Source organism: Furipterus horrens, unplaced genomic scaffold (genome assembly GCF_987537825.1).
Source record: "Furipterus horrens unplaced genomic scaffold, mFurHor1.1.pri manual_scaffold_11, whole genome shotgun sequence".
Classification (NCBI taxonomy): Eukaryota; Metazoa; Chordata; class Mammalia; order Chiroptera; family Furipteridae; genus Furipterus; species Furipterus horrens.
The window spans coordinates 45287895-45303687 of record NW_028327181.1 but is presented as its reverse complement, the minus strand read 5'-3'; the positions used below and the strand labels follow the sequence as shown (position 1 = coordinate 45303687).

At 54.8% G+C, this 15793-nt stretch overlaps 1 protein-coding gene across 1 annotated transcript in view; it reads left to right on the top strand.

The window, feature by feature from the left end:
* Positions 1-15793, top strand: part of DRC3 (dynein regulatory complex subunit 3) — a 52950-nt gene that overhangs the window by 25159 nt on the left and 11998 nt on the right. Inside the window, exons 6-8 of the mRNA XM_090292117.1 lie at positions 8495-8610; positions 9143-9255; positions 10558-10732. Of these exons, the coding sequence (XP_090148243.1) occupies positions 8495-8610; positions 9143-9255; positions 10558-10732 (404 nt within the window). The remainder of the gene's footprint in view (positions 1-8494; positions 8611-9142; positions 9256-10557; positions 10733-15793) is intronic.

The window sequence follows — 15793 nt, the reverse complement described above, 5'->3', positions numbered from 1 at the left end:
GAGCTGGTCCCCTTTCACCTGCTTCTCATTCTTTGCAGTGTGATCAGTTTTTGGGAGTTGTCACCACTGGGAAAAGAGAATGTCCCAGTTTGTGAGGCCTGGGATACCCCTGCGTGTTGGGAGCCAGGGAGACTGAGGACTGTTGGACCTGCCCACTCCTTCTCACAGGAGGCTGGTGCCTTCCTGGGAGAAAGGTCCCTGTGTTTGGGGCAGGCTGAGTTGGGGTGTGAGCCCCAGAGAGCCTAATGGAAGCAGGGAGGAGGCGGGGCTGCAGGTCCCCACACTGACCTTCCTGGGCCTGCACTGCAGGTGGAGCCCAGGGCCCAGGCAGACCGCGCTGGTCTCCCGGTCAGAAGCTCTGCGCTAGCATTTCGCTTTGATGAAACCATGGCATAGCCCAGCACGGCACAACTTCAGAGCCCTTTGCTAGGCATCCTCTCCTCAGTCCCCAGGCGTTTCCATGAGGGGCAGGTCACCCAGCCTGTGCATCCCACTGTATTTCGAGGAAACAAAGACTGCTTTCACAGTTCAGAGATCTGCCTAGAAGCATCAAGATAAATAATAAGTAAAGGGCCAAGTTCTGCCCTGTCTCGTGCAGAGCCTTGTCCCATAACTGAAAGGTTGTGGGGTCGATTCCCAGTCAGGGCACATGCCTGGGTTGCAGGTTCCATCCATGGTCTGGGTGCATGCGATTCCTGGTCCAGGCATGTATGGGAGGCAGCCAGTCGGTGCTTCTCTCTCGCATCGATGTTCTTCTCTCTCCCGTCCTCTCTCTCTAAAGCAATGAGGAAAATGTCCTTGGGTGAGAATAAAAAACAAAAAAGCTGAGTTCTACAAAGCAGGGGAAGCTGCCTGCCTTACTGTCTGCCCGTGGCCAACCACAGCCTGCCCCACCCCCTGGCCTCTCAGTGCTGGCGAGGTCAGGATTTGGGTAGCAGGGCAGCCGAGTCCAAGCACAGACGCACCACAGGCCTGGGCCAGGTGCTTGGGAGCCTCTCTGCTGTGAAGAGCTCCTTCTGTGTCAGTGAGGCAGTGCCTGAAGGCTGGCTCTCCCCTCAGCCTACCGCAGAGGACAGGCAGGGGCGGTGAGCTCGGGGGCTCTGTGCAGGGGTGGGGGGCAGGGGGACAGGCAGGAAAGGCAGGATGCTGTCAGCAGGGCCACAAGGGTTTGGAGCTTGTCCTGTTGAAGATGGAGACCCAGGGAGCCGCTCATGATCTGGTGACTGCTGTAGGGATTAGTGGAAAAGAGAGAGGGACAGGGGATGGGGAGGCAGGAGCCATGGTCCAGAGAGCGAGAGAGGTGGCCTCCCTCTGGACAGGGCTGTGCGAATGATGGGAGGAGAGGCTGGACACTCGTCGTCGTCGTCGTCGTCGGCAGCCGTCCGTCTCGAGAGACGATGGCGTAGCTTCTTGAGAGTCTATCTGCACCGCCGAGAATGGCTGTGCAGTCCGACTCGGGAGTGACAATCCCTGCCACACTTGTTACAGGTGAAGGCAGATGGCCGTTGTTGCTGCTGTTGACGCTGCTTCCGCCTCGATCTTTTCTGGACCGCCTCCTCGTTGCGCGCAGCCTCTGCACGTGACGTACCTTGCCTGACCGCGAGCCTCCAGGCTAGGCGGTCGTCTGCTTGAACTTCCCATGTGTTGAGATTGATGGAGCATTGTGTCATGTCCTTTTTGCAGATGTCTTTGAACCGCAGTTTTGGGCGCCCTGTCATCCTCTTGCCTTCTGCTAGCTCGCCGTAGAGGAGGTCTTTGGGGATACGGCCTGCATCCATTCTTTTGACATGGCCGAGCCACCTGAGGCGTCTCTCGCTAAGAACTGCATGCAAACTGCTCATATTGGCTCGCTTCAGCACCTCGGTGTTGGGGACCTTATCCTGCCAGGCGACATGCAGGACGTGTCGCAGGCACCTCATGTGGAAGCTGTTGAGTTTCCTTTCGTGCCTTGCGTAGGTGGTCCACGTCTCGCTGCCATAGAGGAGAGTGCTGAGTACGCAGGCTTGGTAGATGCGCAGTCTGGTTTTCTCAGTGAGGCTGGAATTGTTCCACGCTCGCCGGTTCAGTCTGGCCATAACTGTGGCTGCCTTGGCGATTCTCCGGTTGACCTCCAAGTCGACTGACAGAGAGCTCGAGATGGTGGACCCGAGGTAAGTGAAGCCGTTGACAACCTCCAGGGTGTACCCGTCGATGGTGATGCATGGGGAAGTCCCCGTGCCTTGAGCCATAACATTCGTCTTCGTCAGGCTGATGGCTAGTCCGAACTCCTTGCATGCGTGGGAAAGGCAAGTGACTAGCTGCTGGAGTCCCTCTTCGGAGTGTGATGTCAAAGCTGCGTCGTCGGCGAAGAGCATCTCACGGATGAGCACCTCTTTGACTTTGTTCTTGGCTCGTAGACGGGCCAGGTTGTAGAGCTTGCCATCGGATCTGGTGTGAATGAAGACACCCTCGCTGCAGTCCTTAAAGGCGTATTGGAGGAGCATGGAGAAGAAGATTCCGAACAGCGTAGGCGCGAGGACGCAGCCCTGCTTTACTCCGCTGCTGACTGGGAAGGCCTCAGAGGTTGCGCCGTTGTAGGACACCGTGCTGTGCATGTTGTCATGAAAGGACATGACCACAGCAAGCAGATGTGGTGGACAGCCAATCTTCCGTAGCAAGCTGAAGAGACCGCTTCGACTGACCAGATCAAACGCCTTCGTAAGGTCGATAAAGGCGAGGTAGAGTGGTTTATGCTGCTCGTGACACTTCTCCTGCAGCTGGCGTAGGGAGAAGATCATGTCCACTGTTGAACGGCCAGCTCTGAAGCCACACTGGGACTCTGGGTAGACGCGGGAAGCAAGGGTCTGCAGGCGGGCAAGAGCGACCCGGGCGAATACTTTGCCGACGACGCTGAGGAGAGAGATGCCCCGGTAGTTGTTGCAGTCGCTGCGGTCTCCTTTGTTCTTGTACATGGTGATAATGTTGGCATCTCTCATATCCTGGGGGATGTAACCCTCCTTCCAGCAGAGACAGAGTAGATGGTGGAGCGGCTGTAGCAGGACTGGTTTCCCGCACTTTAGGATTTCTGGAGGGATTCCGTCGCTTCCTGGTGCTTTCCCGCAAGCGAGGCGGTCGATGGCTTTGCTGAGCTCTGCCGCAGTAGGTGGGGTGTCTAGCTCCTCCATGACTGGTAGGTCTGGGATGGCGTTAAGAGCAGTGTCTGTTACGGTGTTCTTCGTTGCGTACAGCTCGAGGTAGTGCTCAGTCCACCGCCGCATTTGCTGTTCCTGGTCAGTGATGACCTCACCTGTCTTGGACTTAAGGGGGGCGATCTTGGAGGGGATTGGGCCTGTTGCCTTCTTGATACCCTCATACATTCCTCGTGCGTTGCCTATATCGGCGGCTTCCTGAATGCTTCTGCACAGGTTTAGCCAATAGGTGTTGGCACAGTGGCGGGCGGTCTTCTGGGCTTTGTTCCTGGCAGCCCGTAGAGCTTGAAGTGTACTGGGAGTGGGCGTGACCTTGTAAGCCAGTAGGGCCTTCCTCTTAGCCTCGATCACGGGTTCCATTTCTTCCCAGTGAGCCTCGTACCAGTCAGCGTTCTTCCGCTCTTTCTTCCCATAAGCAATAATGGCGGAGTTGTATATGGCGTCGCGGAGACGTGGCCAATTGGATTCGATAATGTCATCTGCCGCCACTCCCTCGCCGAGTGCATCTTCCATCTTGTTGATGAATTGCTGGGTCTTAACTGGGTTGCTGGCACAACTGGTGTTGATGCGTGGGCGACCCTTCATCTTGGAGTGGTGCAACCTCTTCGGAATTATGCGCACCTTGCTTACCACGAGGGCATGGTCCGTGTCGCAGTCTGCACTGTGGTAGCTGCGGGTGAGGAGGGTGCTGCCAATATCCGTTCTTCTGGTGATGACGAGGTCAAGCTGGTGCCAATGGCGGGAGCGGGGGTGCCTCCATGACACCTGGTGGATCTCTTTGCACTTGAAGAATGTGTTTGTCACGCACAGGCCGTGGTGACACGAAAGCTCAAGCAGTCGCTGACCATTCTCATTGATCTTTCCTCTCCCAAAGTTTCCAAGGCAGGTGGGCCAGGCCATGTGGTCGGCTCCTACTCTTGCGTTGAAGTCTCCAAGGAGATAGAGAGCGTTACTTCTGGGGATCTTGGATAACGCTTCGTCCAGTGCATGGTAGAACTGTTCTTTCTCTTCGATGGTGGCGCAGAGGGTTGGGGCTCATACATCCCTGGACCAGGCACCGAACCTGCAACCTAGGGATCGAGCAAGCGAGCGAGAAAGAGCGATCCTGAGAGCGAGTGCAGAGAGCAGGCACCATGCCGGGTTGGAAGAAGAATATCCCCATCTGCTTGCAGGCGGAGGAGCAGGAGAGAGCCTCCAGAACTCCTGCTGCTGCCGCTGCTGCTGCTGCTGCTGCTGCTGCTGCTGCTGCTGCTGCCGCTGCCACCAACACACCGTGTCCTCTCTGCCTCAGCTCCACCCCTTCTACCTATCTGGTGGCATTGGCTATATCCATTGAATAAATGAGGAGCTCAAGGCACACAGATGTTATAATAGCATCAGCTGTCTGCTACAGCTGTCTCGTCTACCTCCATCCATACTGTTTCCAGTGCACACCAGATTTCTATGCAAGGAGGCCAGCAATGACTGGGAGGAAAGAGGAAGGACATCTCTAAAATCAGAGAAGGAAAACTCTGACTCCAAAAAACCTCCGCTGCCTTGCGGCATACCTCTTCAGGGGAAAGGCTAAGGGAGTAAACCCCGACAGAAAATCCGGAGCCGGAGTCCCTAAGGCGGTTTGACATTGTAGTCAACACCGGCAACTCCTGCGGCGCACCTGAAGCCAAGCTGTATTGACTTTGTCTTTCCCTTGGACCCTTCAGCTGCGAAGAGGGGGGGGGGTCTGCTGCATGGGCAACAGCAGACCCTCCATATCACCCTGCCCAGGCTCTGTAGCTTCAGTTTCACTGGAGAGGACACTCCAGCGTCATCGCAAGATGTCGACTCAACACGGGAGGAGACAGATACCGGTTATAAGCTCATCCGATTGGCGAAGGAAACGAGTGCCAGGGGTCTCCTCTGACGGTGGGAGAGGTCATCGCACCTCACTGGACAGCTACCGCCCGCCTCAAGCTGGGCAGCCCCAGCCAATTAGGTGCCGTCTCGCCATGGCTCGCCTGCCCCACTGGGTACGTGGGGATCAGAGAGGCGCCTCTCGAAAAGTGGGCCACAAAACACCCGCACCAGTTAATTCCAAGCAAACAACAAGAAAGAAGCCTCCGGCTCTTCACCTCGCTAGCTGGAACATCAGGACCATGTGCCCCGGACTTACTGCAGACCTTCCGTGGATCAAGGGTGCCAGGAAAACCGCTGTCATCGATAGGGAACTGGCACGACTAAACATCGACATTGCGGCTCTACAGGAGACCCGGTTGGCCGACAATGGAACTATCAGAGAAACCAACTACACCTTCTACTGGCAAGGGAAGTCTCCGGACCAACCAAGACAGCACGGTGTTGGGTTCGCTGTGAAGAACACGCTTGTTAACTCCATAGAGCCACCCACAGGAGGCACAGAGAGATTACTTACCCTCCGATTGTCAACAACCTTCGGCCCAGTCAGCATTCTTAGCGCGTACGCCCCAACCCTCTTGGCTGGACACTAGAGATTTTTAAAAACTTAAACTTATTTATTGAAGCATGAATATGTAAGAAAACAGAACATAAGCATACAGTTCAATGAATAGCAAGAGCTCTTTTAGAAGAATTTCAACTCCTGCAATATACTCGTAAGCTGTTTGCAGCCAAGGCCCACAAAACTGTTGACATGTGTACTGGCATCGTGTTCGGTTGGAAACTGGGGCAGACCTCAGATAGCACCGGACACTGGGAGGCAAGCTCGGGCTCTGGAACTGAACAGACCCTGGGGAAGCCCCTGCCTTCCTTTATGGAGTCAACACATTGGGAAGGGAGACAGACAATTGGATCTTCCCACAGATATGTGAAAATGCCCAGAGGGAAGAGCAGGGGCTGAGGTAGATGTACAGGGGGTTGCTGGTTATCGGGTGGCTTCCCCAAGGAAGTGGTTTTGACGTGGAGCTACAGAATGGGCCGGAGTTGACTGGGTGAAGCCAGAAAGCAGAGCACATGCAAAGGCCCTGGGTCAGGAAGGAGCACTGTGAGCAGGCCAGGGTGTGCAGCTCAGAGAGCTGGAAAGGAGGTGGGGTGGGGGTAGGCAGGCAGGACCTTGCTGGCCAGGCAGAGCAGGAGCTCATCATTATCCTATGCCCAGGAGGAAGCCATACAAGGTAAGTGAGGAACTAGTAAAATCAGGTTTGCATTTAACAGATTTCTCTCATTGCTTGCTGGGAAGGGGTAGACAGACTAGAGGGTGACAGAGAGCATAGCGGAGCCAGCTAGGAGGTGGAGACGGGTCCTGGTGTTACCAGAAAGGGTACCAGACCTGGAGCGGGTCTGCCCAAGGCCTGCCGGTAGTGTATGGGCTCCTGACTTACTAAAGCTGAGGACAGTGGAACAAGGAAGGGCTCAGCATAGAAGAAGCAGCAGGAGAGCCTGGACTGGGCTGCCTGAGCTCACTAGGAAGTCAGAGAAGGGGGCCTTGGGGACAGATTCAGGGGCTCAGCCTGGCACAAGCTGTCGCTGCCCACTGCTCCGGGTGGCAAGTCTCTAGGAGCGGCATACCCGTGGGGACGAAGGGGAGAAGGTGGGGGCATGCTCCTGGGGGGAGAGCGAGCTCTGGATCCTTCAGCTGGAGGGGTTTTAAAGGCTGGGAGTTCAGGGGAGATCTTAAGGGAGGATCTCAGTAGAATATTCATTAGCTTTTCCAGGTGTGTCCTTTCAGGGGGTCATTAGTCATTGCCCTTGGCCCTGGCCTCACCCACCTGGTTTGGCTGCATTTCTGGGGAAACACAACCGGGGCCCAGATATTGTCTCCAGGGAGGTGACCTGTATCAGCTGTGAATTACTCAGCCACTGTGCTCAGCTCTCTGTCTGTTTCCCTGTTCCATTTGCCAGGGAATTTTCCTGGCATCTTACTCTCCTGTCTTGCTGGCAAGAGATGATGTGACGATCAGGAGGTAGCATGGACAGCCCTGGGCACAGCCTGGGTCTGAGGCTGGGGGAGGGCCCAGGGTGCTCCCAGGTCCCTGGCTTGGGTGCGGGCTGGCTGGTGGACCCTCACCTCAGCAGAACTCTGGGAGGACAGAGGTGCATCTTGGACAGGGTGAGCTGGCGGTGCTCTTGAGGGAGCCAGGGGGCATGAGGCCATCGGGTGCTTAGGTCTGGTGCTCATAGGCAGGCTCTGGACTGGAGGTAGAGCCCTGAGTGTGTCAGAGGATAAAGGACCTTGTACTTGAAGACTGCACACCTGCGGTTCATAGAGTGAGCCCAGAGGGGTGAGCCCAGAGGGACCCCAGCATCCCCTTGCAGGCACGGGGGGATGAGCCAGCTGGGTGAGGAAGGCCAGGAGGTAGCAGGGCATGGAGCCAAGGGCTGAGACGCTTGTGATCAAGGCACGACTCGGGTGCCTCACTGTATGCCTCTTCCGTGTGCATCCATAGGAGAGCCAGGACACCAGCCGGAGGGGGGGAGGGTGCTGCTGGGGATGGAGAAACAACGTTGTTTCTCGGACCCTCGGCATGCCTGTGCTGCCCTCCCACCCCTCTCGGTCCCTCCCGGATCTCCCTGAGACTCAAACACTTGGGAAGGGCTGTTACTGCACTGCTTCCTTGCTGGGGTGAAAGTGAGAGTAGGTTTATTAAAGCGTGGGACCGTGAGGCAAAGAATGGCCCTGCAGACAGGACCGGGATGAGCCCGGATGAGCTGCTCTTGCCCATTGCTCCCCTGGGGGCAGCCTCCCTGGGACCCTTAGAGCTTGGGGTGGAAGAAGCAAAGCGCATGCCTGAGGAAAAGGGGGCACGGGTGTGCTCAAAGAAGAGCTCACACTGGTGTCCTTTGTCCAGAGGGACATCTATTAATATTTTCTGTAGGCGGGAATGCTAGGGGCAGGCCCAGGGGAGATCTCAACAGAATATTCGTTAGGTCTCCATGTGTGTCGTTTAGTATACTGATGTATTAAAATGAGCGTATAGTGGTTAGTTTCACCTCTGTCTTGGATTAGTCAGCCCTAATTGGTTTTTTGTTATCTGTCTTCCTGACTAAGGTGTTTAAACCACCTGCTCTAGGTGTCTTTGGTTAGGGAGGATAGACCCGTGATTTACCCGCTGGCAGTTCATTGCTCAGCCATTCCATCCGTTTGTTCAGTCATTTGTCCCAATTTCCGCATTTCTCATGCCAATGAATTTTCCTAGGTTCTTACTAACCTGCCTGAGGGCCATGAGGCTCTGAGCTATTCTCATCCACATCCCTGCCCACACTTGGGATGCCATAGGATGGCAGGGACCAGCCTGGCTCTAAGGGACCAAATGTCTTCTGGTGACAGTGTCACTTCCTACTTCCCCATCAGAAAGGGCTGGCGGAGCTGAAACACCAGTACAGCATCGAGGAACTGAAGCACCGGGAGAACGTGGTTCGGGCCCAGCTGGAGGATGAGCAGGCCCGGCGAGAGGAGCTGGAGAAACACAAGGTATACTCGGCCCAGAGGAGCCCCGCTCCCCACCTGTCCCTGCCCTGGCTCCCATATGCTGCCACAGGGCTTCAGCCAGGTTCCACCAAGGTCCCCTGGGCCCAGGCCCTCAAAACCTGCCTTTTGATTGCAAACAGAGGCTGTGCAGCCACACCCCAGCTCAGAGGAAGCCCACAAAGTGTGCTCCATCCCAGCCTGGGCCCTGCCTCCCTCTGCCCACTGCCTGCCCCCAGGGCTGGCTCCACCTTTGTCCAGACCTCACCTGCCTTATCTCCTCAAGCTGTCAAAGCTGCAGGCCTTTTCCTGAAACCCCTAGGCTGTTCCCCTTGGCAGCCAGGAAGGTTCAGGTCCCTATTCAGCATGGCCCTGGATTCACAATTGAGCCCCTACAGCCTTCCTCCCCGCAGTTGCCCCCCACCTATCCACCCGCCTGCAGCCAGACCAAGACATGTGCAGCTGCCAGTTTTATGCCTCTGGAGCCCACAGGTGCGGGCCCGAGCCTAGCTGTGCCGTTGGCCGCTTCTGCCCACAGGCTGCATTCGTGGAGAACCTGAATGGCTCCTTCCTGTTTGACAGCATGTACACGGAGGACACGGAGGGCGGCAAGCTGGCGGGCCTGCCAGGTGTGGGCAAGCTCCTTGAGGCATATCCTTCCAAGGCCCAGCTGCCTCCGAGGCCGAGGCTGGGCCCAGTCCCTTTCCACACTGGGCCTCAGTTTCCCCATCTGTCTTTGAGACCCTGGGAGGGAAAACCTGCACCTCAGAGCAGTGCAGAGCAAGGTCCACTGAGCGGCATGGGGAGTGACACCAGATGGCAGAGGACCCCTAGAGGTCTGGCAGCAGGGCCCTGGCCTGCAGGCCTGACAAGCCAGGCTGTCAGAGTGGGAGGCACGGCTGAAGTGTTTGTCAGTGGCACCGGTGCTCCTTAGCCGTAGTTACATTTCTGCTGTGTGCTTCGCACACTGGGCGGGTGCTGCTATGTAATTGCATTTTATAGTTGGGGAGGCTCACCTTGGAGGGGTTGACTTGTCCAAGGTCACACAGTATAAGCTGGGAGTTGAACCCTGGTCTGTGGGGCTAAGCTTGAACTCTTTTCCCAGTGTCCGGAACCCACAGGGTGTGGCCAGCACTTGTCATCGAGGCCATCACTGGGGTGGCCAATCAGTTGGCTTAAACTATAAGCCGAGGACCTGAGGGGTACCTGGTCTGAGCATGCTGAGACAGAGCAACGCATCACGGAGCGTCTGTGGAACCACCATCTCTGAGGAGAAAAATACTCACTTTTAAACACCTAGCTTTCTGAAAAGGGTGGGGGAGGGGGCCACAGGTGTGGGCCCAGCAGAAGGTGAAGAGCAGGGCTGCAGGTCAGGCAGACAGGCCCCGCCTGGCTCTGCCACCTGCCAGCTGGGTGACCTGGGCTTGCAGTGAGTCTGTACACCTGCCTGACCTCAAGGTCCTCCCAAGGACTCCATACAGCAGACTGTGTCCTGCCTTGACGTGCAGGGAAGCAACCCAAGGCCCAGAGGGGGAAGCAGCTTGCCAGGCAGAAGCAGAAGCAGAGGCAAGACGTGAACCTGGCTCTCTCTGCTCCCAGCCCGTGGTCCCCCTACCGCTGCAATTTCCCTCAGTGCACCTACAGCACCTGAGACAGACCCTCAACAAGGGGCTGCTAGACAGTGCAGCAGAGGCAAAAACACATCAGCGCAGGCTGGCCCACCTGGGCTTGCACCCCGTCTCTTCTGGGGACCTCTCTCAGCGCGCCTGTCCTCTGCTCTGTGGCCTCCCCCTGCTGCCCCTGCCTCCTTGCCTCACAAAGGTCATGCTCCTGAACTCCTCAGGCCGAGGCTGGAGGTGCCCCAGTCACCACCCTCCCTGTCTCCACTGTGGGCTCTGGAAGGGAGCCATGTGGCACCCAAAACAGCCTCAGACTTCCTTAACAGCCACGAACCTACAAGGACAAATTTGTCATCATCTGCCTGAACATTTTCGAGTACGGGCTGAAACAGCAGGAAAAGCGGAAAGGGGAGTTTGGCACCTTTACTGAGTGTGTGCAGGAGGCCATCCAGGAGAACCAGGAGCGGGGCAAACGCAGGATCGCCGAGTTTGAGGAGAAGCACCAGCTGGTAGGCCTGCCCTCCCACCCCTCTCTGCTGCCTGCTCGTGGCACCCACCCTGCTGCGGTGGGCCCAGCCCTACCAGGGGCTGCGGCCCCTGTCCCTCTGACAACTCTGGAGTCCCATGGTCTTTGGCCCCCTGGCCAGAGCTCACACAGCTCAGTGGCCGAGCCAGGCTACAGCCTGCCTTGCCCTGACACCACCAGCCACAGCTCCTCTGCCAGCCAAGGCTGAGCCAGGCTTGGAGCCTGTGGGTCTCCTTCTCCTCAAACATCCCCAGGGTTCGAGGTAACGTCAACATTACTATTAAAGTGGTGTTATTACAACGGCTATTATGACTACTCTGTTGTCTGAGCCTGTTCTCAGCCTGGCTCCCACCTGCTGAGGGTGCGGACCCAGGCCCCTCCTGCCAGAAAGGTCAGCTCTCACCTGGAGGGAAGCAGGGAGCCTTGGGGTTCGCAGGGCACCAGAACTCAGGCTTAGACTTACGGGACAAAGAGGAGCTATCCAGAGGAGGTGCAGGAGGAAAGGGGCTTCACCCAGGGGGGATCCTGGGGCACGCAGGACCAGCCGGCCCCAGGCCTCAAGCCCAGCCCGTGCAGGGCCGTGAGTACCTAATGGAAATGGTTTCTTCAGTTAGCCTTACTCTGAAAGGCCAAGTCCGAGCCTGCTTGAGTCACTGCCCTTCTGAGCTTCTAAGGGAAACTGTGTGAACACATGCCTGCGCATCAGGGGCTTCAGGGAGCCCGAGAAGACCCTCCTGGTCGAGAACTCCTAATTCAAAGCAGAGCACAGCCCGCTGGTGGTGCAAGCTCAGATGTAATGGGGTTGGCGAGAGGGCAGCAGGCTTCCCAGCCCCCAATCCCAGCCCCGGTCGCCCACCCCAGGTGGGCAGTGGTGTCCTGCCTTCAACAGAAGCTCAAAACTGTCAGCAGAGGAGCACGTTCAGCTCCTATATGTATTTTGTTTGGCCAGCAGAGGGTTTTAAAACATTTTGAACACCCTGGTGACACTAAAAATGGGAAGATTTCAGAAAAATTGTGGTTGCTGGCTTCTCTGGAGGCAGCTGTCATCAGGGCCTGAGCAATGGTTGTCCCCTTTGGACAGGCCACGTCTGTGGTCGCCAGGCCTTGTGGGGCACATCCTCCCCGACATTTTTTTTTCTCCCCGACATTTCTTATGTGGTCCCTGTAGCCCCTGGACTCGAGTGCCTGGATGTCAGCAGCTGGCTGCTCCTGAAGCCCCAGGTGGGGGTCTGGCCCCTCAGCCACAAATGCTGCTGGGGCAGCAGACGCAAGCCTGGCACAGCCAGTGCTGCCCCACTCAGGCGCTCGCTGCATGGTGGCACCCTAGATGGTTCCCTGGGACAAGCAGACAGACCTGCGTGCTCCTCTCCCAGGGCCTAGAGCAGTGCCCTCACCCAACCTGCACAGCCACATCCCCGGGGGACCTGATGCCACTCTGACGCCAGCCCAGGGCCGCCCCTGGCACTGGTATTTCTTGGCGCTTCTGGGGCCTCCAGTGCTCAGCCAAGTGGAGCCCACAGCCTCCACAGGCCTCAGGAAGCCCCCGGTTCACTGCCTTCAGGGGACATCTCCAAGAGCTGGTCCTGCACCCCCTCCCACCAGCCGGGGCTGCTTGGGTGGAGTCCTTGCTGGGGACCCTCTGCTGGCCTCCATTTTCTCATTGGTGAGATGGGAGCTACCACCCCACAGGGCTGAGGTAGGGCTGTGAGATGGAGCCCAATACATGATGGACGGTCCCTGTGTGGTCAGAGTCACTGTAGCGACTAGGTGGTGACTAGTAGTGCACTGGTTATACACGCATAAGCACAGACACAGATGAAAAATGTGCACATGGGAGTACACCGTGCGTGTGTGTGTGTGCATGCTGTGTGCGCATGTGTGTGAGTCTGCACATGTGCACGTGCTTGAGTGTATTCTCATGGCTGTGTGTGCATGTGCATTGCATGCCTGTGTGTGCATGTTTGTGTCCATGATGAAAGTGCAGCATGCACTGTTCTTCATTTTGCTTTGCTATTTTATCTGTGCAGCTTAGAGATCCTTCTAACACTTGAGTTGTTTGATGTTGTAAAATATCTCATTGCATGGATGAGCCAGAATTTATTAAGCCAGTCCCTGTTGATGGGCAATTAGGCTTTTTCCGCTCTCTTCCTCTTTCAAATAGTGTTGCAGCGAATCCCTTGGTGCAAGTGTGATCTTTAGGAAGAAGTCCTGAAGGCAGCACTAGGCATTGCACCTTGTACTAGGTGTTGCCCAGCCGCGCTCCGCAGGGGCTGCACCTTCTGCGCTCGGCCCGCTCTGTCAGGACCATGGTAGCAAGCGTCCTCATCTTTGCCGGTCTTCCACTTAGAGTATGTTTATTTCCTCCTACGTGGGAGTGAGCATCAAATCTTTTACAGACATATTTATTTGTGAACTATTCTCACAATATGCTCTTACCCATTTTCCTGTTTGGTATCTCTATCTCTCTATTTCTCTTTAAAAAAAAAAATATGACTTTGTCAGAGCACTTTATAGATTAATTAGCCCTGAGTCTGAAATAAGTTGCAAATAATTTTCCCAGTTTTTTTCTTATCATTTTGTCTGTGGTGCTTTTACCATTCAAAATATTAAAAATTTTTATGTGATAGAATTTATCTGTCTTTCCTTCTGATTATACTTAGAAAGGACTTCTTCACTTTGAGATTATTTATTTAAAATTCTGGGACTTCCAGCCAAGATGGAGGCCTAGACAGACACGCTGGGTCTCCCTCCACAACTAAGAAGGAATATAACTAGCTCAAAACTAGAAACAGAAGTTCCAGAAAATCAAACTGCATGGAAGTCCAGCAAACAAAGATATAAAGAAGAAATACTCATCCAGACAGGTAGGAGGGGCAGAGCTGGGGCGGAGAGGATGCGGTGTGGTGACGGCAGCAGCGGCGGCAGTGGCAGGCCAGCGGAAGGCACAGTCACATGTTTTAAAAAGTCAGGAGGGACACCTAGGGAGCACTCCCAGCTCCTCACCGGACCTCGCAGCTCACGGTCCCAACACCGGGGAAAATCAAGCCTCATTGGTTCTAACTGTGCAGACCAGTGGGTGTTGGGGCGGAGGCAGAAACTGCCGGTCTCTCGGCAGAGTCCACTTGTTTAAAGGGCCCCCATGGTCCTAGAACATTTGCAGACCCACCCACTCTGGGAACGACGGCCAGGGCAGCAGCTAGAGAGGTGCCAGTCCAGTGCAGAAGTGGGAGAGGTGCCTGGAAAAGGGGCAAGTGCTGGGCAGGTGGCATTGTTCCCTCTCGGACCCCTCCCCCACATACAGCACCGCAACGTGGTGAAACAGGTCACCCTGCACTGACAAATCCCTATGGCTCCACCCCTTACAACGTAACAGGAGTGACAGCTCTACCTGGGACTTGGAGGCAAACAAACACAGGAGCCTGTCAGAATGAGGAGACAGATATGGCCCAAAAGGGAGAACAGATCAAGGTTCCAGTGGGAGAACTAAGCGACGAGGAGATAGCCAACCTAACAGATGAGGAGATAGACAACCGAACAGACGCAGAATTCAAAATACCAGTGATAAAGATGCTCACAGGCTTGGCATATATGCTTGAGTACGGCAAATGCATAAGGGAAGAAATCAAGGCTATGCTAAGTGAAAAGAAGGAAAATCCACACAAAACCAATTGTGAAGGGAAGGAAACCTGGGTTCAAATCAATGATTTGAAACATAAGGAAGAAAAACACAGTCAACCAGTGCAGAATAAGGAAGCAAGAATTGAAAAGAATGAGGAAAACTTCCCAAATTTTGCGAAGGAGCTGGACATACAGGAAGCATGGAGGATCCCGGGTGAGCTGGACCCAGAGGGGACCACACCAGGATGCATCATGACTGAGATGCCAAAGGTGAAAGATAAAGACAGAGTCCTGGGGGCAGCAAGAGAGAGGCGGAGAGTTGCCTACAGGGGGGTGCCTAGAGGACAATCAGCTGATTTCTCAGAGGACACTTCGTAGACAGGATGGGACTGGCAAGCAGTATTCAATGTGATGAAAGGCAACCTGCAACCAGGACTACTCTCTCCAGCAAAGCTCTCATTTGGAATGGAAGGGCAGATGAAGTGCTTCCCAGACAAGGTAAAGCTAGAGGAGTTCATCATCACCAAGCCATTATTATATGAAATGTCAAAGGGACTTACTTAAGAAAAAGAAGATCAAAACTATGAACACTAAAATGACAACAAACTCACAACTATCAACTACTGAGTCTAAAAAATAAAAACAAAATCCAACTAAGCAAACCAGAATAGGGACAGAATCATAAGGATCATTTGGAGGGTTATCAGCTGGGAGAGGGGACAGGCGATGGGGAGAAATGGGGAAATGGTGCAGGGATTAAGAAGCATAATTGGTTGATACAAAATAGACAGGGGGAAGTTAAGAATAATATAGGAAATGGTGAAGACAAAGAACTTACATGCACAACCCATGGACATGAACTAAGGGGGGTGGGATAGCTGGAGGGAAGGGGAGTACTGAGCAGAGGGGAGCACAGGGGAAAAAATTGGAACTACTGTAACAACATAATCAATAAAATATACTAAAACAAAAATAAAAATAAATAAAATTCTGCATTTTTCCTAGTACTTTTATGGCTTTATTTTTTACATTGAAATCTTTGCTTTGTTAGGAATTTATTTTCATATTAGGCTTGAGGTAGGGATTGAATCTGACTTTTCTCCAGCTGTTATAAATATCATTCACACACACCCCTGAGTTGTGTTCGGTTAATCTTCTTGCACAGGTAATAACAAATATCCATCAAAACAAGTTGATGTTGTATCCAATGGCCACGTGTCCAGGCGTTTGTTAGTGGGCGGCTCGTATTCAGTGCTGCGCTTGAACCACCCTAGGGTGCTCTCCAGCCCATGAACACCCGCCATTCCAAGTGGCCCAGCTCTGTTTAAACATCTGCCCTGACAGCCTCGGGGCCTGGAGAGGGGAGTGAGTGTCTACAAACTCACAGAGCTGACTCTTGAGCGGGGGCAGTCCAGACCCAGAGCCC